The sequence below is a fragment of the Coregonus lavaretus genome, assembly GCF_964263955.1.
Source record: "Coregonus lavaretus genome assembly, chromosome: 33".
Classification (NCBI taxonomy): Eukaryota; Metazoa; Chordata; class Actinopteri; order Salmoniformes; family Salmonidae; genus Coregonus; species Coregonus lavaretus.
In genome coordinates this window covers 25719006-25743385 of record NC_140020.1, presented here as the reverse complement: position 1 = coordinate 25743385, position 24380 = coordinate 25719006, and the positions used below count along the sequence as shown (strand labels likewise).

The 24380-nt window shown below is 41.7% G+C and overlaps 2 protein-coding genes across 2 annotated transcripts in view; both read right to left on the bottom strand.

Moving 5' to 3' along the window:
- The window catches only part of LOC311108357 (cytosolic 5'-nucleotidase 1A-like), a gene marked incomplete at both ends in the record, with an annotated part of 49220 nt that overhangs the window by 12099 nt on the left and 12741 nt on the right, over window positions 1–24380 (bottom strand). The window lies entirely within an intron of this gene.
- LOC311108065 (uncharacterized protein) lies at window positions 7431–21800 on the bottom strand (the record flags this gene model as incomplete). The annotated part of the gene is made up of 9 exons (XM_084150712.1): window positions 7431–7799; window positions 8130–8317; window positions 8535–8657; window positions 8935–9064; window positions 20430–20659; window positions 20856–21135; window positions 21263–21410; window positions 21538–21595; window positions 21782–21800. The coding sequence occupies 9 exons, from the start codon at window positions 21798–21800 to the stop codon at window positions 7431–7433; spliced, it is 1545 nt and encodes a 514-aa protein (XP_084006838.1).

Below are 24380 nucleotides of genomic sequence, written 5' to 3'. Positions count from 1 at the left end.
TTCCGAACGATCACGAGGCTGTTTACGTAACGCTCCACCCACTATTCATTTGAATCAGCAAAAAGAGACATGCGCTTCATGATGCATTTATGATAGGTCTAAAACCCTGTCAGTCTTAATTACTTGAGCCATATTTAATTTAACAATAAAAAATAGAGGTAATTGAAACTTTAAATGGGCCAAATATCATATCATATCATAGCATGTTATAGCAACAACAACAAAAACATTAGTCATGCAAAATTTCATTCAACCATGTATTTTATTTACACAGGCAAGGAGGTGGAGCCGGCAGGGGATGTAGCTCAGTTGGTAGAGCATGGCGTTTGCAACGCCAGGGTTGTGTGTTCGATAAAATAATGTATGCGCTAACTGTAAGTTGCTCTGGATAAGAGCGTCTGCTAAATGACTAAAATGTAAATGTAAATGTATGGTAGGGCGAGCATGGCTCCCTATGGCCCGCCCACAACGCCAGGCCTGCAGTAAAGTAATATATTTAAATATATGCACTATAATTGCATTTGATATTATGTTTATGAAATAGATAAATGAAATAAAAAAATTTATATATTTGGGAAATATATGTATAAATAATACAGCCATCTGTATAGTATGTAACATAGAGAAATGCACAAGCGATGGACTTGTAAAGGATGCCAGAAAACATATCAAAGCTATGTGAACATACAGTCTTTTAATAACTTTTTTATGCTTTTTTTTGTCTTTTAAAAATGCTGAAATATCAAATGATCCCTCCTGGAAAATGAATAGCTTAAACATCACTGCTACTTCAGCCAGGTGTTGCTGTAAAGTAAAGCTAATTCAATTAATACATTGCGGAAGGATTGTTCAGTGTCAAACCTCAATAGGGTAGAGTGCCTTGGGCAAGTTTCTGCCTTTAAACATCGAATGGCACAGCCATTGGTGCCATGAGTGTTGTGTGCTGGGCAGGGAGCGATCCAGGTCCCTGGTATGGAGGCGTTGTGGTGATCCCACCAGGGTTCAATAGCTTGGGATACCTGCCCCCTAGACCTGCTGTTAGAAGGAAAGGTGTTAGCAGGAGATCATCAGAGAGGGCTATCATTGGCTGGTATAGTCTTGGAGTTAAACCTCATGTAGTCTAAAGCACTATTCACCTGCTTTCATGGAGTAAGGATTCACTCCTTTGGGGAGACTAGAGTTCCCTAGATACATCCCCATCGGGGGAGGAGGTGGAACAGGCTTATTCTGGAAAACATATCAACAAATTTGCAAATGTATTAGTAACATTCTTACAGTTGAAATACAATGGTCATCCACTGCTTTACTGACGTGAATTAAAGTGAATACCTCAGCCTTGGGCATGGGACTTGTGTCAACCCATCAATGTGAATCAAGCCACTGAGAAATAGATGAATCCACTAGAGTGTCTCTATATAGAATATACATAACAGGTTACTTACAGAACTAGGCTTGTCATCTGGTATCGTTGTCATCTGAGGAACCTCTTTCTTTTCACAGAAGAACCAGCTGAGCCAGCCTCCACTGTTTGGTGTTTTCTGTACTGGGGGTGCTGGGGGCTGAGGTTCAGCCGCCAGCCAGCTGCCAGTCTGGCTCTGAGGGTTGGCCTCGGAGTGTTCCGGCTTGGTGATGGTCATTAAAGCAGGATCCGCCACATATCTACTCCGGATATCTGTGACAAGTGGGAGAAGTCAAGCCACTCTGCTCATCACAGTACAGAACAATCACTAGCTGACAGTGTGTCTTGAAATGATACTTTGTTACAACCCAAACACAACCAGACTACAGGCACATGGATTCCTAGAGTTAAATCTGTTTCACGTAGACATTTAGACAACACACTCATAAGATAAGGCTTTTCTTATTACCTTTTCTCCTGGCATAGAAATGTCCACAACATGGAGCATTCACTCCAGCATCCCAGGATCCCACTATGGGGATGATGGGAGGTGAAGGTGGTCCATGCCATTCCATCTGTTCCATTCCATTGGTTTGTGTTGGGATGATGCCTTGTTGGAATGATTGGTTCTCGTTGGGATCCTCCCTCTGGATGATGCCTGTCGGGAGGATCCCCTCCCTCTGCACAGGGATGATGTTTGTCGGTTGGATCCCCTCCCTTTCAGGTACCACAGGCATGTCATCAAGGAGCTATCCAGTGCAGGTGGAGTATAGGAGTTACAAAGACATTAGAATTGCCATTATCATTCCAGCCATCATCATTAATCATCATGATTACACATGACTCATCCTACTCTTGCTGAGACTAATCTACTACCTGAGAGAGGGCACTCTGCAACTCAATAAACTTCCCCTGCATGGAATTCAGCTGCCCCTGCATGTGGTCCATTGACTGCTGCAAGTTGTTCACCTGGTTCTGGGCCCACTGCATCTCATCCTTAGCAGTCATCAGGACGTTTATCAGACTGAGATAAAGAGATTTCACACCATGCCCATCTTTAGGATTCTTTGTCCCCCAATTCCCATTTCTTTAAGAATGCACCTCTGTGCAGATGTTACATTGTGTTACATAGAAAACCCTTACCCTGACATGGGCTCATGGACCAATGGGATCATTGGTATGTCTCCCTGCTCCTGGTTCACTAAAGAAAGAATGCAAGGAAGATTAGAGGACAAAGCCTTGGTTCAGCAATGACACATTCTGCACACCATGACTATTGGACTGTACAAATGAAGTCAATCCTTGCTCCATTGGTAGTCGTTCATAGGGGACTTTTGGGAAAGTTACCAGAATTATGCAACCTTACATCAGCCCAATCAGTGCTTACCTCCAGGAGAGTTATCCATGGTTAGCTTTCTCAGATAAAGACAATCCTTGTGAAGTGCACTCCGTCTGGGTCAACAATACAATGATACACAGCCTTCAGACAACTTTTTGTCTTGTGCCTGAATGATGGATCCACAGAACTAGAATGAGATTCAATTTCTATGGATGGAAAAGCAGCGGTATTGCTCAGTGTTATGACATATTATTGAGTCATAATCATGACTACATAACTAATAGTTAATCTAGGTTAACAACGTCATAGCAACCAGAGACTTCTATTGATTGTGACATAATCATTCATAGTTCCATATAATTCCATATCATGTTGAATTGAGATTGAATAAGTAATATGTAGGCTACAATCCTATGAGGATTATTATGTCCAATGATAGAATCATGACACAAGAAACCACAGGGCCTAATGTAACACTAACATTTGCACTGCTGAAAAGTAAAGCCATTCTAAAATCCACTGAAACTCAATACATATAGCTTTTATATATGCACAGAACCATATTTGTTACACTATTTTGTAAGGAAAATAGTCTGCTTACAACTCTGTGTTATAGGCCAATGTCTTATAAAAACGTTATCACTAAACAACTAAATAAGTTCCTCTATAAATAGACCTACAATAAGTTACAGTGAGTTGATAGTCATTTGGTTGAATTACAGTATTTTAGGCCCCTCCCAGATTTCGGTTGGTGACCTGGATAATGTTGCTGCTGTGGGATTCATCCTGCTCCTTCTCGTAAGGAACGGGGCCAGCTGACCTCAATACATGTCATTATCATATCACAGTTTCCTGTTGGCAAGAAGCAGCCGTATCACTGTGTGTGTGTCAGTCCTATGTAACACAGCCTAAAGATGTGCCACATGCTAGCCCCCTGGAAGCACGATACAGTCAAGTGCTGCTGCTGCTGTTGACATCCCTGTAGACACCAAAACATCCCCATCCCATCCTGACACACACTTATCACCAACAGATAATGTTCATGCAAACCCTACCTCTTCAAAGATTATCCTAAATAAACCCCACATAGCCACACGCTCCAATCCGTCTCCTATCATTGAGACCCCCCCCTTACCTTCTGTTTTCATCCACAGACATTATAATGCTCACCTTCTGCTTCTTCTTGATGTTCTTGGCCTTGAACTCATTCTGGAAAACACAAACACATACAGGTCAATCCCAGACATCTACAGTAGTAGAGCAACAACCACAATCAACCATCTGTTGCATAGGTAAGTACATATTGGTAGTGGATGAGGTGAATTACCTATTTTACAAAGTAAAATGGTTTGAGAATTTACAGAATTAACACCATGATCCCCACCTTCACACAAGCAAACACCCACGTACAGCTAATTATAGTGCCTGTGTGATGAGGATGAGGTGTATCTCATATAACGCAGTGGGGGTACTTTGTGCCTCTAATCCTTTGTTATGAATAGTGTCTTAAACAAGCAGTGGCTACTCAGTCCTCCTAGTGTCAGCACCCAGAGTATCCATGGCAACTGCAGACTGGGCCCAGCTCATGGAGATGCAGTCCGTTGCCCAACAGGCAGAAAGATACCTCATGTACACTAAATAGTGTGAATGACAGTGCTCTCCTGTGGGGCGTACCTGCAAGTGCATGGAAGAGAGGCTTTTGATCAACTCTGGTTCAGAAGAGCAAGGCTGATTTATGGAAGATTTTACTCCAGGATCTGAATGAGTTTTCTACATTTGATTGTTATAGTTCACTTGAGAGCATAAAATGCTAACGCAAAGGCCAATGTAGACATCACAAAACAGTGAACAAAACAATTCAGCCATTTTGTAGCCAGCAGCCCCATCTATTGGTGAGATCTGATAATACATAAAAACAAAATCAACCGTTCAATTCTGTTTCGAACCTTTTTCAACCTCCCTGCAACCGTACTGCTATATGCACACGATAAACCCTTTATTCTCAGTTAAACGTTTACAAAAAGACAGACTTGATCTTTTTAAATATAGAAATTAGAGTTTAAAAAGAAAAACACTACATGTGCAACATGAGACTGTCCTTTCGCATTATGTATATTCAACTTTAAACTGTAAGCGTAACGCCGGACGTGTAACATTTTACAAGTGGAACAGCAGATATGGTCAACTAGCTTGCTTGATATTTTGATATAGCTTTAAGAGCAAGGTGAGGTTTATTGCGTTTAAAAAGTAATTTTTTTATGGAATAGGAAAACCGAATATATTAGAACAGGGTTCTTCAATTCCGGTCTGTTTTTCATCCTCTCCTTCTAATCAGGGGCTAATTCAGACCTGGGACACCAGGTGAGTGCAATTAACTAACAGGTAGAAATAAAAAAACAGAAGTGTTTCGGCCCTCCAGGACCGGAATTGAAGAACCCTTTATTAGAAGAATGAATGGATAGTAAAAAGTGGAATAGATATTAAGTGTAAATAAATGTAATAAAGCCTATTTTATATGGTAGCCTAAGCATGAAAACCAAAACGCATCACTTTCATATCAATTAGCATTCTACCTTGTAAATGCTCCCTTTCATACATTCACTATGCACATATCCTTGCCGTTCCTCTATGCAAAGGATTTCAAAGCTATGATAAACCGCAATTCCATGGCATGCATTGGCCGAAGTCTAGATGCAGGAGTGTTGAGAATATACAGGTCAAAATAATGGAAACACCAAAATAAAATGTCTTAATAGCGCGTTGGGCCACCACGAGCCAGAACAGCTTCAATGCACCTTGGCATAGACTCTACACGTGTCTGGAACTCTATTGGAGGGACGCGACACCCTTCTTCCACGAGAAATTCCATCGTTTGGTGTTTTGTTGATGGTGGTGGAAAACTCGTCTCAGGCGCCGCTCCAGAATCTCCCATAAGTGTCCAATTGGGTGGAAATCTGGTGACTGAGACGGCCATCGCAAATGGTTTACATAGTTGTCATGCTTATCAAACCATTCAGTGCCTGATTTCAATATACGTTGTATCCCTCATTTACTCAACTGCTTCCATTATTTTGGCAGTTAACTGTAAAATACACTACTGGTCAAAAGTTTTAGAACACCTAATTCAAGGGATTTACTATTTTCTACATTGTAGAATAATGGTGAAGACATCAAAACTATGAAATAACACATATGGAATCATGTAGTAACCAAAAAAGTGTTAAACAAATCAAAATATATTTTATATTTGAGATTCTTCAAATAGCCACCCTTTGCCTTGATGACAGCTTTCCACTCTTGGCATTCTCTCAACCAGCTTCATGAGGTAGTCACCTGGAAAGCATTTTAATTAACAGGTGTGCTTTCTTAAAAGTTAATTAGTGGAATTTCTTTCCTTCTTAATGCGTTTGAGCCAATCAGTTGTGTTGTGACAAGGTATCTATACAGAAGATAGCCCTATTTGGTAAAAGACCAAGTCCATATTATGGCAAGAACAGCTCAAATAAGCAAAGAGAAACGACAGTCCATCATTACTTTAAGACATGAAGGTCAGTCAATATGGAACATTTCAAGAACTTTTGAAGTTTCTTCAAGTGCAGTCGCAAAAACCATCAAGTGCTATGATGCAACTGGCTCTCATGAGGACTGCCACAGGAATGGAAGACCCAGAGTTACCTCTGCTGTAGAGGATAAGTTCATTAGAGTTGCCAGCCTCAGAAATTGCAGCCCAAATAAATGCTTCACAGAGTTCAAGTAACAGACACATCAACATCAACTGTTCAGAGGAGACTGTGTGAATCAGGCCTTCATGGCCCATCTGGTTTGGGCTTAGTGGGACTATCATTTGTTTTTCAACAGGACAATGACCCAACACACCTCCAGGCTGTGTAAGGGATATTTTTACCAAGAAGGAGAGTGATGAGTGCTGCATCAGATTACCTGGCCTCCACAAACCCCCGACCTCAACCCAATTGAGCTGGTTTGGGATGAGTCGGACGGCAGAGTGAAGGAAAAGCAGCCAACAAGTGCTCAGCATGTGGGAACTCCTTCAAGACTGTTGGAAAAGCATTCCAGGTGAAGCTGGTTGAGAGAATGCCAAGAGTGGGCAAAGCAGTCATCAAGGCAAAGGGTGGCTATTTGAAGAATCTCAAATATATTTTGATTTGTTTAACACTTTTTTGGTTACTACATGATTCCATACGTGTTATTTCATAATTTTGATGTCTTCACTATTATTCTACAATGTAGAAAATAGTAAAAATTAAGAAAAACCCTTGAATGAGTAGGTGCTCTAAAACTTTTCACAGGTAGTGTACATGTTGGTCTCTGCAGCAAATGAGACCAAATGTTCTTCTCTAAAGATATAAAAAACACTTGTGTGTGTGAAATGTGAACACATACATTCTTACAAAAACTAGATAGATTATTCTGTAATTAACAACTGGAATATGATGAATATTGCATTAAAGTATTCTCCTTATGAACGAGAACATCAGGTGACATTGTAAAACTTGTTTTATTCTAGCAAAAATCCCTGAAGTGAGTACTACTACATTTTTACTATAGTATATTCTGATAAAGGCACTTTTAATACAAAATCCAGCACAAAACAAAACCTACCGCTGATGACAGGGTTGTGCGCAACTAACTATTTGCATAATGTATGATACCTTCCCACCCCTAGGAGGCTCACTACTTTGTGTCTTTGGCAGGCTGCTCACTAAGTTTCTCCTTGTGGTACTTCTGTCCAATCCCATAAGGCACGTGTGCCGCGATAGTACCCAGCTCCTTGGCCCCCTCGATGTGGAACATCTGGTCGTCAAAGAAGATGTGGGGACGGATCTTCTGCAGGAGGGGCCCTTTAGGGGCCCCGGCTAGGAACAGGGCCTCGTCGATCTCCAGGCCCCAGCTCCTGAGGGTCTTGAGGACGCGGGCCCCTGAGCTGGCTGCGCTGCGGGATGTTACTAGGTAGGTACAAATGGGGCAGGTCATACGCTCGTTCTTGGCGTAGAACTTCCTCTGGAGCTTCCCCAGCGCCTCCAGGAAACACTTTAAGGGACCCTGAGTGAATGAGACATAGGGTTAGCATAGTATTATTACATTTTTTATTAAAGCAAATACATCAATGGGTTCCAGTTTATTTGGATAGTCCCCTATTATAGATGGTCTTTAAATGCTCAAACTATCAACAGCCACGGTTGATATGCAACAACTTGTTAAGGTCTAGGATTAGGGTAAGTGGGTGTGTTAGTTAAAAAGTTTGTTGATAGTAAGTTGAACATCTATAACCCTCTATAGGGAGACTCCAAATAAAGTGTTACCCAAAGAAAGAACATTTGGAATCATGTCAAAAGCTAACATAAAATAGGAGGCATATACTCTCATGAACACCTGTGCAAGAGGTTTGTTCTCAAACTCCTTCTCATGCTCAAAGAACGTGTCCAGGCCGTGTTGTTTCACGATGATCTCCGACTCGTCAGAGAAGAGGACAGCGTCCCCGTCAAAGGCAACTTTCAGCTGTGTGTCGGAAAGCTTGTTCTCCACATCTCCAGATGCAAACATGGTCGCTGCTGCAATGCCTATTTATAAAGACATTATAAAAAAGGGGCTTATACATGCTCATAAGTCTTAAAAATGCATTACAACGGTATCATATATGTAGGCTATATCATACCTATAAAAAGTGTTACCACAATGTACATCTACAGTTTTTTACTCTGTTACCAATTTAGCATCCATGCTAACCTAAACCAGTTTAATCCCTAGAGGACAAAGGAAAGCAGCATTTTCAACTACCCTCCTCAATGGCCTCCATGACTTTCTCTCCATCCTTGGAGAGGTACAGGTTGGTCAGATAGGCCTTCAGATAGCCAATGGGGCTTTGCCCTCCCGTCATACAGAACCTCTCAATGGTTAAATCTGTCAGGTAGAGTGAAAAACAAAAACGTATCAGAACCCCATACAAATGTGATGGTATCATCAGGCTGGTAGCCAAAGATTGCCACTAACATCCATGCAAAACATGCATACAACCACTAAAAACATATTTGGTCAAAATTACCCATCATTCAATGAAATGCAGCTCACAATAAGCGCGTCTTATAACCATAGAAATATAATTACTCCAATTACTGGTCATTGTATTTCTCTGCTTATAGCACTGTAGTAGGCATGGCTGAGCGTGTCGACCACGAACCGTAGTGGTTGATGCTGTTGATGAGGCGCACTCCGACCTGGGCGTGGTTATTAGTCATCAGGACGATGTCAAACAGCTCTTCGCTGTCGGGGTAGAGGTGCCTCAGCCGTGCGTTCACAGACATCAGAGCCTGCAGGGTGTGCACAAATGCACTGATAAATGCACAGGGGCGGACTGGGACAAGAATTCAGTCCTGGCATTTTATCCACATCGCTGCGTACACCACCAACTCACACCACCATCCCTCCCACCATCATGATACCACCAACCATAGATGCACCCTTCACCCTGACCCTACACACAGGCAGTAGTGCTGACATAACATTGGCAGTAAAGTACAGCATTTCTCAACCATTTTCTGTACCAGTGATTGGCGAGACATGGTCCTCTTTTTTTAACCAGCTCATGTTTAAAACAAATACGTAAAAACACCACTGGAGACAACTCACCACTATAACTGTGCCTCTTCTCTAACCATTTTGTTTGTCTCAGCATCTTCGCTGGTGTCACTCTGTGCTGCTTTTGTTCTGTTCTGTCTGCTTAAACATTACACGTTATAAAAGCCAAGCTAGCAACTTAGCCTATATTGCTAATTAGTGCCCGTCATGTTCTCCTGAATCAACACATACCTTCAAATGTTATTGGCCGCATAGACATTTTGCAGATGTTATCGTGGGTGTAGCGAAATAATGTTTCTAGCGCCAACAGTGCAGTAGTGATATTAATAATAGCGAACAATACAAAAAACCACACAAATCCCCTAAATAAAAATAAAGGAATTTAATATAGAGTTATTAGATAGACGGAATATACATATAAAGAAAACGTCCTCTCACTGTCAACTGCGTTTATTTTCAGCAAACATAACATGTGTAAATATGTGCATGAACATAACAAGAGTCAACAACTGAGACATAAACTGAACAAGTTCCACAGACATGTGACTAGCAGAAATTGAATGTGTCCCTGAACAAAAGGGGGGTCAAAATCAAAAGTATACAGTCAGTATCTGGTGTGGCCACCAGCTACATTAAGTACTGCGGTGCATCTCCTCCTCATGGACTGCACCAGATTTGCCAGTTCTTGCTGTGAGATGTTACCCCACTCTTCCACAAGGCACCTGCAAGTTCGCGGACATTTCTGAGGGGGGATGGCCCTAGCACTCACCCTCCGATCCAACAGGTCCCAGACGTGCTCAATGGGTTTGAGATCTGGGCTCTTCGTTGGCAATGGAAGAACACTGACATTCCTGTCTTGCAGGAAATCACGCACAGAACGAGCAGTATGGCTGGTGGCATTGTCATGCTGGAGGGTCATATCAGGATGAGCCTGCAGAAAGGGTACCACATGAGGGAGGAGGATGTCTTCCCTGTAACGCACAGCGTTGAGATTGCCTGCAATGACAACAAGCTCATTCCGACGATGCTGTGACACACCGCCCCAGACCATGACGGACCCTCCACCTCCAAATTGATCCCGCTCCAGAGTACAGGCCTCGGTGTAACGCTCATTCCTTCGACGATAAACGCGAATCCGACCATCACCCTTGGTGAGACAAAACCGCGACTCGTCAGTGAAGAGCACTTTTTGCCAGTCCCGACGGTGGGTTTGTGCCCATAGGCGACGTTGTTGCCGGTGATGTCTGGTGAGGACCTGCCTTACAACAGGCCTACAAGCCCTCAGTCCAGCCTCTCTCAGCCTATTGCGGAAAGTCTGAGCACTGATGGAGGGATTGTGCGTTCCTGGTGTAACTCGGGCAGTTGTTGTTGCCATCCTGTACCTGTCCCGCAGGTGTGATGTTCGGATGTACCAATCCTGTGCAGGTGTTGTTACATGTGGTCTGCCACTGCGAGGACGATCAGCTGTCTGTCCTGTCTCCCTGTAGCGCTGTCTTAGGCGTCTCACAGTACGGACATTGCAATTTATTGCCCTGGCCACATCTGCAGTCCTCATGCCTCCTTGCAGCATGCCTAAGGCACGTTCACGCAGATGAGCAGGTCAGTAGAAAGGCCTCTTTAGTGTCCTAAGTTTTCATAACTGTGACCTTAATTGCCTACCGTCTGTAAGCTGTTAGTGTCTTAACGACCGTTCCACAGGTGCATGTTCATTAATTGTTTATGGTTCATTGAACAAGCATGGGAAACAGTGTTTAAACCCTTTACAATTGAGATCTGTGAAGTTATTTGGATTTTTACAAATTATCTTTGAAAGACAGGGTCCTGAAAAAGGGACATTTCTTTTTTTGCTGAGTTTATATGATGGTGTGTATAGACATAATGGAAAATGTATGAATAGAAAAGGTGTGTACAGCAGTAGTTATATAGGATGAGCCTTGACTAGAATACAGTATACACACAAAGTAGGTAAAACAGTATGTAAATATTATTAAAGTGACCAGTGTTCAATGACTATGTACATAGGGCAGCAGTCTCTAGGTCAGTTACTATTACAGGGCTCCAGGCTAACATTTTCCCCTGGTGTCACTGGTGCTACTAACTTTTACAGTTGTTGGCACCAGCCCCCCAAATTACGAATAATCATTTTATGAAGTCATTCATAGTGCTTTATTAAGAAGTGTAATAAATAGATAGACTAAGTTGTTTCATCTAACACGTACAAGCAGGAATGCATGACTCAATACATTTTGTGCAACCTAACCCAGTGATTGTCATGAATTATGGGATGACAATTAAGACTATAGTTGCTATATTTTACTGTCAAAATAGGACTCCAGAATGTCCAGAATTTTTTTGTTCAATAGAGATAAATCTTTATGTGCACCTCGAATATCATTAGGCTAATTAATTTGGGGTACAACACGAGGAAGTGGAAACTCAAAACACATTAACTAGATCGATAACTCTAAATATAATACCCACTGCTAGTAGCCATGTATTCAACCAACAGTACATTTTATGTCCTAAAAACATGTTGCAGTTGTAGGCTACTACCCATGAGACCTATCGGCCTATACCCTCGCAATGGCCGGTGTGCATTTCGCCGCGCGCCGCTCCATATCTCAAAGCCATATCAAATATCTTGGTTGTAAAACTATTGAGCTGACTATTGAGAAAGCTGAGGCCCTCCACTCTTCAAACGGGACAAAGAGACTAAACTTCCAAAGCGGTGATTTCCCGCAATTGCATTTTGAAATGTTAAACGATTAGACCACATTTCTCTCTCAAGCGCATGGGGGAAGAGGAGAGTGGCTTGCTCATTACAGCAGCAGGTCCCTGTGAAACAGGCACAGGGTCAGGGTGCTCAGTTTCATTACAGGAATCGTGAGGCTAATGCACTTTACTGTTTGTCCAAATCATGGTTTTAGCTGCCCAAAAAAATATGACAATGTGGAATGTGCTCCAAGTTTATAAGCAGTGACACCCATCCTTTCAGTTTTTTACAATCCATGATGTTGTCTAACTGATGACAGTGTCAGAACAAGTATCTTTGCTGAAGCCCTGTTTCACTTTGAATATGAGTTTGCGTGACCTCAGCCTACCAGAAAAACAGGCTGGCCCATCTTGGCAGGGGGGCTGGCCTTGCCCACTGATTAGCTAAAAGGCTCATTATAGATTAGTATAACAGCAATTGTGCAACAATCCACCCAACAGAAATCCACCCAACTATAAATGTTATTACAAGAGGTCTTCCCTCGAGTTAAACATTTGTCATTCAGCTATTGATTCAAACATGGTCTAATGGTCATATAATTTTGACTCCTGTGGCTGCATACCATTATAGTAAAAGAACCAGATTAACCTGCCACAATGGCATCCATGCGTAGATGGTAACAGTGGTAAACAACATTGGCTATTGTAATTCTGAGCAAAAACCTATTCTGGATGCATTACACACATTTCAGCTAGGCCTAAAGACAATGGCAATATTGACTGAGGTTTCTCCTTCACCTACAATAAGGAATGTATATATAGTTGTAAGGCAATCCCAGCCCATTCATAGACACTAATAACCTTTAGTGCCTATTGACAATAGTATCTTCTGGCTGGGGGAGTTGTTAACAGCCCTGATGCTAGCTCTAAACGTTAGCACGGATCGCTTGCGGTACGGCTTTGGAAACAAAGAACGTATATTTCATATCAGCAAGAATTATTATTATTATAAAAATGTTAAGGTTAAATTCCTAAAACACCTTTATAGGGTTAAGACTCCCCCACATGGACATATTTCCATTTTACAGAGCTTGTTTACAGACAACAGACGGAAGACAGAGTCGACTACCCGTGCTAATTAGCTATCTGCGTCTCCGAGGACGCCACAAACGTGTTGTCACTGAAAAATACTGTTGGCTGCAACTGTTTTAAAACATTGTACAGCAGAGGAGGACAGGAAATACCATCCTACTCAGTGAATTTCAGAAATGTTTCAATAGTGTGTTTTTTTTTAAAGTTATCAATTTTAGATACAGTAAATATATTCACATCACCAAATAACTGATTAAAATACTGTTTTGCATTGAAGGACTTTTGTGGGCAGATCTGAAAAAGCCTGTGCGAGCAAGGATGCCTACAAACCTGACTCAGTTACACCAGTTCTGTCAGGAGGAATGGGCCAAAATTCACCCAATTTATTGTGGGAAGCTTGTGGAAGGCTACCCGAAACGTTTGACCCAAGTTAAACTATTTAAAGGCAATGCTACCAAATACTAATTGAGTGTATGTAAACTTCTCTACTATTATTCTGTCATTTCACATTTTTAAAATAAAGTGCTGATCCTAACTGACCTAAAACAGGGAATTTTTACTAGGATTAAATGTCAGGAATTGTGAAAAACAGAGTTTAAATATATTTGGCTAAGGTGTATGTAAAACTTCCGACTTCAACTGTACCTGTTGTGTTGATGTTTAGGATGAGGTGGGTGTAATTCTTTGTGTGCTCTAGGGCAACAGTGTCTAGATAGAATTTGTATTTGTTGTCTTGGCTACTGGACCTTTTTTGGAACACCATTATTTTTGTCTTACTGAGATTCACTGCTGCTTTAGGCCCTCTTTGGTTGGGGACAGAAGTACCAGATCATCTGCAAACAGTAGACATTTGATTTCTGAGTCCAGTTTGTCAATAATGGTGTATACGTGGTTTGTCGTACAGTATTTTGGTAAGAAGACAATTTTACATTTTCTCAGGACATTGATTCCACTGAGGAAATGTTAGAGTCTGCTGTTGATGATACTGCAGAGGATTCTTCAGAGATTGCTGCTAACGCATATTCTACAGAAATTATTGGGGTCAAATTTTATGGGTTGGAGTGATCAAGCCTTGGTTCCAAATATTAGGGAAGATGCCAGAGCTGAGGGTAATATTGAAGAGTTTAAGAATAGCCAACTTGAATTTGTGGTCCATATATTTTATCATTTTGTTTAGGACACCATCAACACCACAGCCCTTTTTGGGTTGGGGGGGGGGGGGGGGGGGGGGGGGGGTTGTATTTTGTCCTGTAGCTCATCCAATGTAATTGGAGAATCCAGTGGGTTCTGGTAGTCTTTAATAACTTATTCTAAGTTTAGTAAATGATCATGTATATGTTTTTACACTTGGTTCTTTGTTATATGGCCAAAAAGGTTGGAGAAGTGGTTTATCAATACATCTTCATATTGGATAGATAGCTCTTCATGTTGTTGTTTGTTTAGTGTGTTCCAATTTTCCCAGAAGTGATTTGATTCTATGGATTCTTCAATCACAATGAGCTGTTTTCTGTCATGCTGGTCCTTCTTTTTTCTTAGTGTATTTCTGTATTGTTTTAGTGTTTCACCATAGTGAAGGCGTAAGCTAAAGTTTTCTGGTTCTCTGTGTTTTTGGTTGGATAGGTTTCTCAATTTCTTTATTAGGTTTTTACATTCTTCATCAAACCATTTCTCATTGTTGTTAGTTGTCTTAGGTTTTCTGCCGGAATTTTAATTTAATATGTCACCAATATATTGTTCAGGCTTCCTACTGTTCCTAAGTTTACACCTTCACTATTGAAGGAAAACATTTTGTCTAGGAGGGATTGGATGTGTTGTTGGCCAATAGTTTTTTGGTAGGTTTCTACACTACCCTCCTTCCATCTATAGCATTTCTTAATAGTATGCAGTTCGTTCAGCTTCGATGCCTCATGGTTGATTATTGCTCCATTCAAGTAGATTATGATTTTGCTGTGATCTGATAGGGGTGTCGGTGGGCTGACTGTGAATGCTCCGAGAGACTCTGGGTTGAGGTTGGTGATAAAGTAGTCTACAGTACTACTGCCAAGAGATGGGTTATAGGTATACCTACCGTAGGAGTCCCCTCGAAGCCTACCATTGACTATGTACATACCCAGTGTGAGACAGAGCTGCAGGAGTTGTGACCCGTTTTTGTTGGTTATGTTGACGTAGTTGTGTCTAGGGGGACATATGGGGAGGGGTGCTGTCACCTCCAGGTAGGTCTTTGTCCCCCTGTGTGCTGAGGGTGTCAGGTTCTTGTCCAGTTCTAGCATTTAGGTCACCACAGACTAGAACAGTGGCTTGCGAAAGTATTCACCCCCCTTGGCATTTTTCCTATTTTGTTGCCTTACAACCTGGAATTAAAATGGATTTTTGGGGGGTTTGTATAATTTGATTTACATAATATGTCTACCACTTTGAAGATGCAAAATATTTTTTGGGGGTGAAACAAACAAGAAATAAGACAAAAAAACACAAAACTTGAGTGTGCATAACTATTCACCCCCCCCCAAAGTCAATACTTTGTAGAGCCACCTTTTGCAGCAATTACAGCTGCAAGTCTCTTGGGGTATGTCTCTATAAGCTTGGCACATCTAGCCACTGGGATTTTTGCCCATTCTTCTAGGCAAAACTGCTCCAGCTCCTTCAAGTTGGATGGGTTCCGCTGGTGTACAGCAATCTTTATACCACAGATTCTCAATTGGATTGAGGTCTGGGCTTTGACTAGGCCATTCTAAGACATTTAAATGTTTCCCCCTTAAACCACTCAAGTGTTGCTTTAGCAGTATGCTTAGGGTCATTGTCCTGCTGGAAGGTGAACCTCCGTCCCAGTCTCAAATCTCTGGAAGACTGAAACAGGTTTCCCTCAAGAATTTCCCTGTATTTAGCGCCATCCATCATTCCTTCAATTCTGACCAGTTTCCCAGTCCCTGCCGATGAAAAATATCCCCACAGCATGATGCTGCCACCACCATGCTTCACTGTGGGGATGGTGTTCTCGGGGTGATGAGAGGTGTTGGGTTTGCACCATACATAGCGTTTTCCTTGATGGCCAAAAAGCTCAATTTTAGTCTCATCTGACCAGAGTACCTTCTTCCATATGTTTGGGGAGTCTCCCACATGCCTTTTGGCGAACACCAAACGTGTTTGCTTATTTTTTTCTTTAAGCAATGGCTTTTTTCTGGCCACTCTTCCATAAAGCCCAGCTCTGTGGAGTGTACGGCTTAAAGTGGTCCTATGGACAGATACCCCAATCTCCACTGTGGAGCTTTGCAGCTCCTCCAGGGTTATCTTTGGTCTCTTTGTTGCCTCTCTGATTAATGCCATCCTTGCCTGGTCCATGAGTTTTGGTGGGCGGCCCTCTCTTGGCAGGTTTGTTGTGGTGCCATATCCTTTCCATTTTTTAATAATGGATTTAATGGTGCTCCGTGGGATGTTCAAAGTTTCTGATATTTTTTTATAACCCAACCCTGATCTGTACTTCTCCACAACTTTGTCCCTGACCTGTTTGGAGAGCTCCTTGGTCTTCATGGTGCCGCTTGCTTGGTGGTGCCCCTTGCTTAGTGGTTTTGCAGACTCTGGGGCCTTTCAGAACAGGTGTATATATACACTGAAATCATGTGACAGATCATGTGACACTTAGATTGCACACAGGTGGACTTTATTTAACTAATTATGTGACTTCTGAAGGTAATTGGTTGCACCAGATCTTATTTAGGGGCTTCATAGCAAAGTTATTTTATTCATTTCACTTCACCAATTTGGACTATTTTGTGTATGTCCATTACATGAAATCCAAATAAAAATCCATTTAAATTACAGGCTGTAATTCAACAAAATAGGAAAAACGCCAAGGGGGTTAAATACTTTTGCAAGGCACTGTACATGTCCCTGGGCCTGGAAATGATTGATCTCCCCCTCTAGGATGGAGAAGCTGTCTTCATTAAAGTATGGGGATTCTAGTGGGGGGATATAGGTACCACACAGGAGGACATTTATCACTGTTGAGATCATTTCCTTTTGAATTTCTAGCCAAATGTAAAATGTTCCTGTTTTTATTTATTTTTATAGAGTGAGTTATACCAAATTAGCATACCCCCTGAGTCCCTTCCCTGTTTTACTCCTGGTAGTTTGGTGGATGGGACTACCAGCTCTCTGTAACCTAGAGGGCAACCAGTGGGTCCATCACCTCTATACCATGTTTCTTGTAGGATGACAATGTCTGTATTTCTGATTTATTTGGTAAAGTCCAGGTTCCTGATCTTTAGGCCAAAGGCAGATGACCTCAGGCCTTGGATACTCCAGGACGAGATAGTGAAGGATTTGTGTTCCATAAAGTGTCCAATGTTGTTAGTCGTGTGTTTTGGCCTCAGACCAGTAAGTGTGAGCAGAGCCTGCTGAGCATCTGATACATTCCATTATCTTGGGCTAGTGTAAGCGTGGGGGTTGGGCCTGTTTGCCTGCTCACGGCCTGGGCGTATGTGTGACTTTTATGTTGAGGCCCTCTTTGCGGGAGTGGGGGGCGTGGGGTGGGCAGGAGGGGCATAGGTCTGATCTGAGGGGGCCTATATGGGATGTGGGCATGGTTGGTTTGGGGGGGTATTGATTGGTTGGGGTGGGGGTGTGGATGTGGGGGGGGGGGGGGGGGGGGGGATCCCGCAGGTCTGTGGCTGGGTGACCCTAGTTGGTCCTCAGACAGAAGGTCTAAGGTCTCTCTCTCTCTCTGTCTGTCCTAATGACCACTCCACCACAGGCTGGTGTTATTTGGGAGCCAAACATTTTGAGCAACAAATATTGTGTGATAGATAAGATAAATCTCCAACCCTGAGACACAAAAGCAATCATCCTCACCACTGTATCCTCACACTCAAGAGCAGTTAATGATAATATTTTGTCAGCGAATTAATAGGAGATATGGGAACACTACTAGGACACTTTCCCTCTCATCTCTAGGGCTAAGTCATTATTTTTTTCAGGTATGTGCCAAGTGCCAACCGCTTACTTTATTGAGATGTAAAACTGGGTAGGCTTATGCACAACATGCATAAGCCTACCCATGTCCACGTTCCACCTGTTGACGTGGCTTGCTGCCTACTGGCTTCGGCATTACCGGTACATTGATCTCTAACTTCAGCACCATGGACAGCTCCGTATATTTGTATTATGCATGGCCTACTACCTACATGACATAGGAAATACACTGAAATGTAAATTAAATTAGAATGCTTTTACTAACACTCACCACAGCTGCTTAAATCGCCTTTATAATAGGCTAATGCAACTCTTTGATCGCATTTGCAGACCAAGGCAAGATGAATTCATGACAGTAATTAAGTAGATTGGGAAGCATTCAAAACAGAATTGCCTCTATATAACAATAATCACTCTGATTTTTCTGTAAAATTGGCCTACTGTAGCCTACCTTTTTAACCAACTTGTGCGCTCATGGCCATTCGTGAAATAGTCACATTATGGTCATTTTGAACAGATCACCGCCGCTTGTGTCAAATAATAGTTTTACAAATTCTTCTCAAATTAGCCTATATGATGAAATTCATTGCTTCCATACTACAATAAAAATAACATAAAAAGCTACTGCTTTAAATACAAAGATCAGCTTATTTCAACATATACAAAGGAATCCGTTGACAATGTCTATGTCATATCAATACAATAAAGAGTAAATTATTCCATATCATTGCTGTGTTGTGGCCGGCTGTTTTAAGACTACTTGTTGCAGCAGATGAGGCATTCTTTTTAGCAAACCAATTTCTAATATCCATTTTGACCACGATGAACAAACAAGTTAAGGTAGCCTACTCTTGAACATGACATTCCGAACGATCACGAGGCTGTTTACGTAACGCTCCACCCACTATTCATTTGAATCAGCAAAAAGAGACATGCGCTTCATGATGCATTTATGATAGGTCTAAAACCCTGTCAGTCTTAATTACTTGAGCCATATTTAATTTAACAATAAAAAATAGAGGTAATTGAAACTTTAAATGGGCCAAATATCATATCATATCATAGCATGTTATAGCAACAACAACAAAAACATTAGTCATGCAAAATTTCATTCAACCATGTATTTTATTTACACAGGCAAGGAGGTGGAGCCGGCAGGGGATGTAGCTCAGTTGGTAGAGCATGGCGTTTGCAACGCCAGGGTTGTGTGTTCGATAAAATAATGTATGCGCTAACTGTAAGTCGCTCTGGATAAGAGCGTCTGCTAAATGACTAAAATGTAAATGTAAATGTATGGTAGGGCGAGCATGGCTCCCTAAGGCCCGCCCACAACGCCAGGCCTGCAGTAAAGTAATATATTTAAATATATGCACTATAATTGCATTTGATATTATGTTTATGAAATAGATAAATGAAATATATTTTTTTATATATTTGGGAAATATATGTATAAATAATACAGCCATCTGTATAGTATGTAACATAGAGAAATGCACAAGCGATGGACTTGTAAAGGATGCCAGAAAACATATCAAAGCTATGTGAACATACAGAGTCTTTTAATAACTTTTTTATGCTTTTTTTTGTCTTTTAAAAATGCTGAAATATCAAATGATCCCTCCTGGAAAATGACCTGTGAGACAAAAATAAATAGCTTAAACATCACTGCTACTTCACCCAGGTGTTGCTGTAAAGTAAAGCTAATTCAATTAATACATTGCGGAAGGATTGTTCAGTGTCAAACCTCAATAGGGTCAAGTGCCTTGGGCAAGTTTCTGCCTTTAAACATCGAATGGCACAGCCATTGGTGCCATGAGTGTTGTGTGCTGGGCAGGGAGCGATCCAGGTCCCTGGTATGGAGGCGTTGTGGTGATCCCACCAGGGTTCAATAGCTTGGGATACCTGCCCCCTAGACCTGCTGTTAGAAGGAAAGGTGTTAGCAGGAGATCATCAGAGAGGGCTATCATTGGCTGGTATAGTCTTGGAGTTAAACCTCATGTAGTCTAAAGCACTATTCACCTGCTTTCATGGAGTAAGGATTCACTCCTTTGGGGAGACTAGAGTTCCCTAGATACATCCCCATCGGGGGAGGAGGTGGAACAGGCTTATTCTGGAAAACATATCAACAAATTTGCAAATGTATTAGTAACATTCTTACAGTTGAAATACAATGGTCATCCACTGCTTTACTGACGTGAATTAAAGTGAATACCTCAGCCTTGGGCATGGGACTTGTGTCAACCCATCAATGTGAATCAAGCCACTGAGAAATAGATGAATCCACTAGAGTGTCTCTATATAGAATATACATAACAGGTTACTTACAGAACTAGGCTTGTCATCTGGTATCGTTGTCATCTGAGGAACCTCTTTCTTTTCACAGAAGAACCAGCTGAGCCAGCCTCCACTGTTTGGTGTTTTCTGTACTGGGGGTGCTGGGGGCTGAGGTTCAGCCGCCAGCCAGCTGCCAGTCTGGCTCTGAGGGTTGGCCTCGGAGTGTTCCGGCTTGGTGATGGTCATTAAAGCAGGATCCGCCACATATCTACTCCGGATATCTGTGACAAGTGGGAGAAGTCAAGCCACTCTGCTCATCACAGTACAGAACAATCACTAGCTGACAGTGTGTCTTGAAATGATACTTTGTTACAACCCAAACACAACCAGACTACAGGCACATGGATTCCTAGAGTTAAATCTGTTTCACGTAGACATTTAGACAACACACTCATAAGATAAGGCTTTTCTTATTACCTTTTCTCCTGGCATAGAAATGTCCACAACGTGGAGCATTCACTCCAGCATCCCAGGATCCCACTATGGGGATGATGGGAGGTGAAGGTGGTCCATGCCATTCCATCTGTTCCATTCCATTGGTTTGTGTTGGGATGATGCCTTGTTGGAATGATTGGTTCTCGTTGGGATCCTCCCTCTGGATGATGCCTGTCGGGAGGATCCCCTCCCTCTGCACAGGGATGATGTTTGTCGGTTGGATCCCCTCCCTTTCAGGTACCACAGGCATGTCATCAAGGAGCTATCCAGTGCAGGTGGAGTATAGGAGTTACAAAGACATTAGAATTACCATTATCATTCCAGCCATCATCATTAATCATCATGATTACACATGACTCATCCTACTCTTGCTGAGACTAATCTACTACCTGAGAGAGGGCACTCTGCAACTCAATAAACTTCCCCTGCATGGAATTCAGCTGCCCCTGCATGTGGTCCATTGACTGCTGCAAGTTGTTCACCTGGTTCTGGGCCCACTGCATCTCATCCTTAGCAGTCATCAGGACGTTTATCAGACTGAGATAAAGAGATTTCACACCATGCCCATTGGACCATCTTTAGGATTCTTTGTCCCCCAATTCCCATTTCTTTAAGAATGCACCTCTGTGCAGATGTTACATTGTGTTACATAGAAAACCCTTACCCTGACATGGGCTCATGGACCAATGGGATCATTGGTATGTCTCCCTGCTCCTGGTTCACTAAAGAAAGAATGCAAGGAAGATTAGAGGACAAAGCCTTGGTTCAGCAATGACACATTCTGCACACCATGACTATTGGACTGTACAAATGAAGTCAATCCTTGCTCCATTGGTAGTCGTTCATAGGGGACTTTTGGGAAAGTTACCAGAATTATGCAACCTTACATCAGCCCAATCAGTGCTTACCTCCAGGAGAGTTATCCATGGTTAGCTTTCTCAGATAAAGACAATCCTTGTGAAGTGCACTCCGTCTGGGTCAACAATACAATGATACACAGCCTTCAGGCAACTTTTTGTCTTGTGACTGAATGATGGATCCACAGAACTAGAATGAGATTCAATTTCTATGGATGGAAAAGCAGCGGTATTGCTCAGTGTTATGACATATTATTGAGTCATAATCATGACTACATAACTAATAGTTAATCTAGGTTAACAACGTCATAGCAACCAGAGACTTCTATTGATTGTGACATAATCAATACATAGTTCCATATAATTCCATATCATGTTGAATTGAGATTGAATAAGTAATATGTAGGCTACAATCCTATGAGGATTATTATGTCCAATGATAGAATCATGATACAAGAAACCACAGGGCCTAATGTAACACTAACATTTGCACTGCTGAAAAGTAAAGCCATTCTAAAATCCACTGAAACTCAATACATATAGCTTTTATATATGCACAGAACCATATTTGTTACACTATTTTGTAAGGAAAATAGTCTGCTTACAACTCTGTGTTATAGGCCAATGTCTTATAAAAACGTTATCACTAAACAACTAAATAAGTTCCTCTATAAATAGACCTACAATAAGTTACAGTGAGTTGATAGTCATTTGGTTGAATTACAGTATTTTAGGCCCCTCCCAGATTTCGGTTGGTGACCTGGATAATGTTGCTGCTGTGGGATTCATCCTGCTCCTTCTCGTAAGGAACGGGGCCAGCTGACCTCAATACATGTCATTATCATATCACAGTTTCCTGTTGGCAAGAAGCAGCCGTATCACTGTGTGTGTGTCAGTCCTATGTAACACAGCCTAAAGATGTGCCACATGCTAGCCCCCTGGAAGCACGATACAGTCAAGTGCTGCTGCTGCTGTTGACATCCCTGTAGACACCAAAACATCCCCATCCCATCCTGACACACACTTATCACCAACAGATAATGTTCATGCAAACCCTACCTCTTCAAAGATTATCCTAAATAAACCCCACATAGCCACACGCTCCAATCCGTCTCCTATCATTGAGACCCCCCCTTACCTTCTGTTTTCATCCACAGACATTATAATGCTCACCTTCTGCTTCTTCTTGATGTTCTTGGCCTTGAACTCATTCTGGAAAACACAAACACATACAGGTCAATCCCAGACATCTACAGTAGTAGAGCAACAACCACAATCAACCATCTGTTGCATAGGTAAGTACATATTGGTAGTGGATGAGGTGAATTACCTATTTTACAAAGTAAAATGGTTTGAGAATTTACAGAATTAACACCATGATCCCCACCTTCACACAAGCAAACACCCATGTACAGCTAATTATAGTGCCTGTGTGATGAGGATGAGGTGTATCTCATATAACGCAGTGGGGGTACTTTGTGCCTCTAATCCTTTGTTATGAATAGTGTCTTAAACAAGCAGTGGCTACTCAGTCCTCCTAGTGTCAGCACCCAGAGTATCCATGGCAACTGCAGACTGGGCCCAGCTCATGGAGATGCAGTCCGTTGCCCAACAGGCAGAAAGATACCTCATGTACACTAAATAGTGTGAATGACAGTGCTCTCCTGTGGGGCGTACCTGCAAGTGCATGGAAGAGAGGCTTTTGATCAACTCTGGTTCAGAAGAGCAAGGCTGATTTATGGAAGATTTTACTCCAGGATCTGAATGAGTTTTCTACATTTGATTGTTATAGTTCACTTGAGAGCATAAAATGCTAACGCAAAGGCCAATGTAGACATCACAAAACAGTGAACAAAACAATTCAGCCATTTTGTAGCCAGCAGCCCCATCTATTGGTGAGATTTGATAATACATAAAAACAAAATCAACCGTTCAATTCTGTTTCGAACCTTTTTCAACCTCCCTGCAACCGTACTGCTATATGCACACGATAAACCCTTTATTCTCAGTTAAACGTTTACAAAAAGACAGACTTGATCTTCTTAAATATAGAAATTAGAGTTTAAAAAGAAAAACACTACATGTGCAACATGAGACTGTCCTTTCGCATTATGTATATTCAACTTTAAACTGTAAGCGTAACGCCGGACGTGTAACATTTTACAAGTGGAACAGCAGATATGGTCAACTAGCTTGCTTGATATTTTGATATAGCTTTAAGAGCAAGGTGAGGTTTATTGCGTTTAAAAAGTAATTTTTTTATGGAATAGGAAAACCGAATATATTAGAACAGGGTTCTTCAATTCCGGTCTGTTTTTCATCCTCTCCTTCTAATCAGGGGCTAATTCAGACCTGGGACACCAGGTGAGTGCAATTAACTACCAGGTAGAAATAAAAAAACAGAAGTGTTTCGGCCCTCCAGGACCGGAATTGAAGAACCCTTTATTAGAACAATGAATGGATAGTAAAAAGTGGAATAGATATTAAGTGTAAATAAATGTAATAAAGCCTATTTTATATGGTAGCCTAAGCATGAAAACCAAAACGCATCACTTTCATATCAATTAGCATTCTACCTTGTAAATGCTCCCTTTCATACATTCACTATGCACATATCCTTGCCGTTCCTCTATGCAAAGGATTTCAAAGC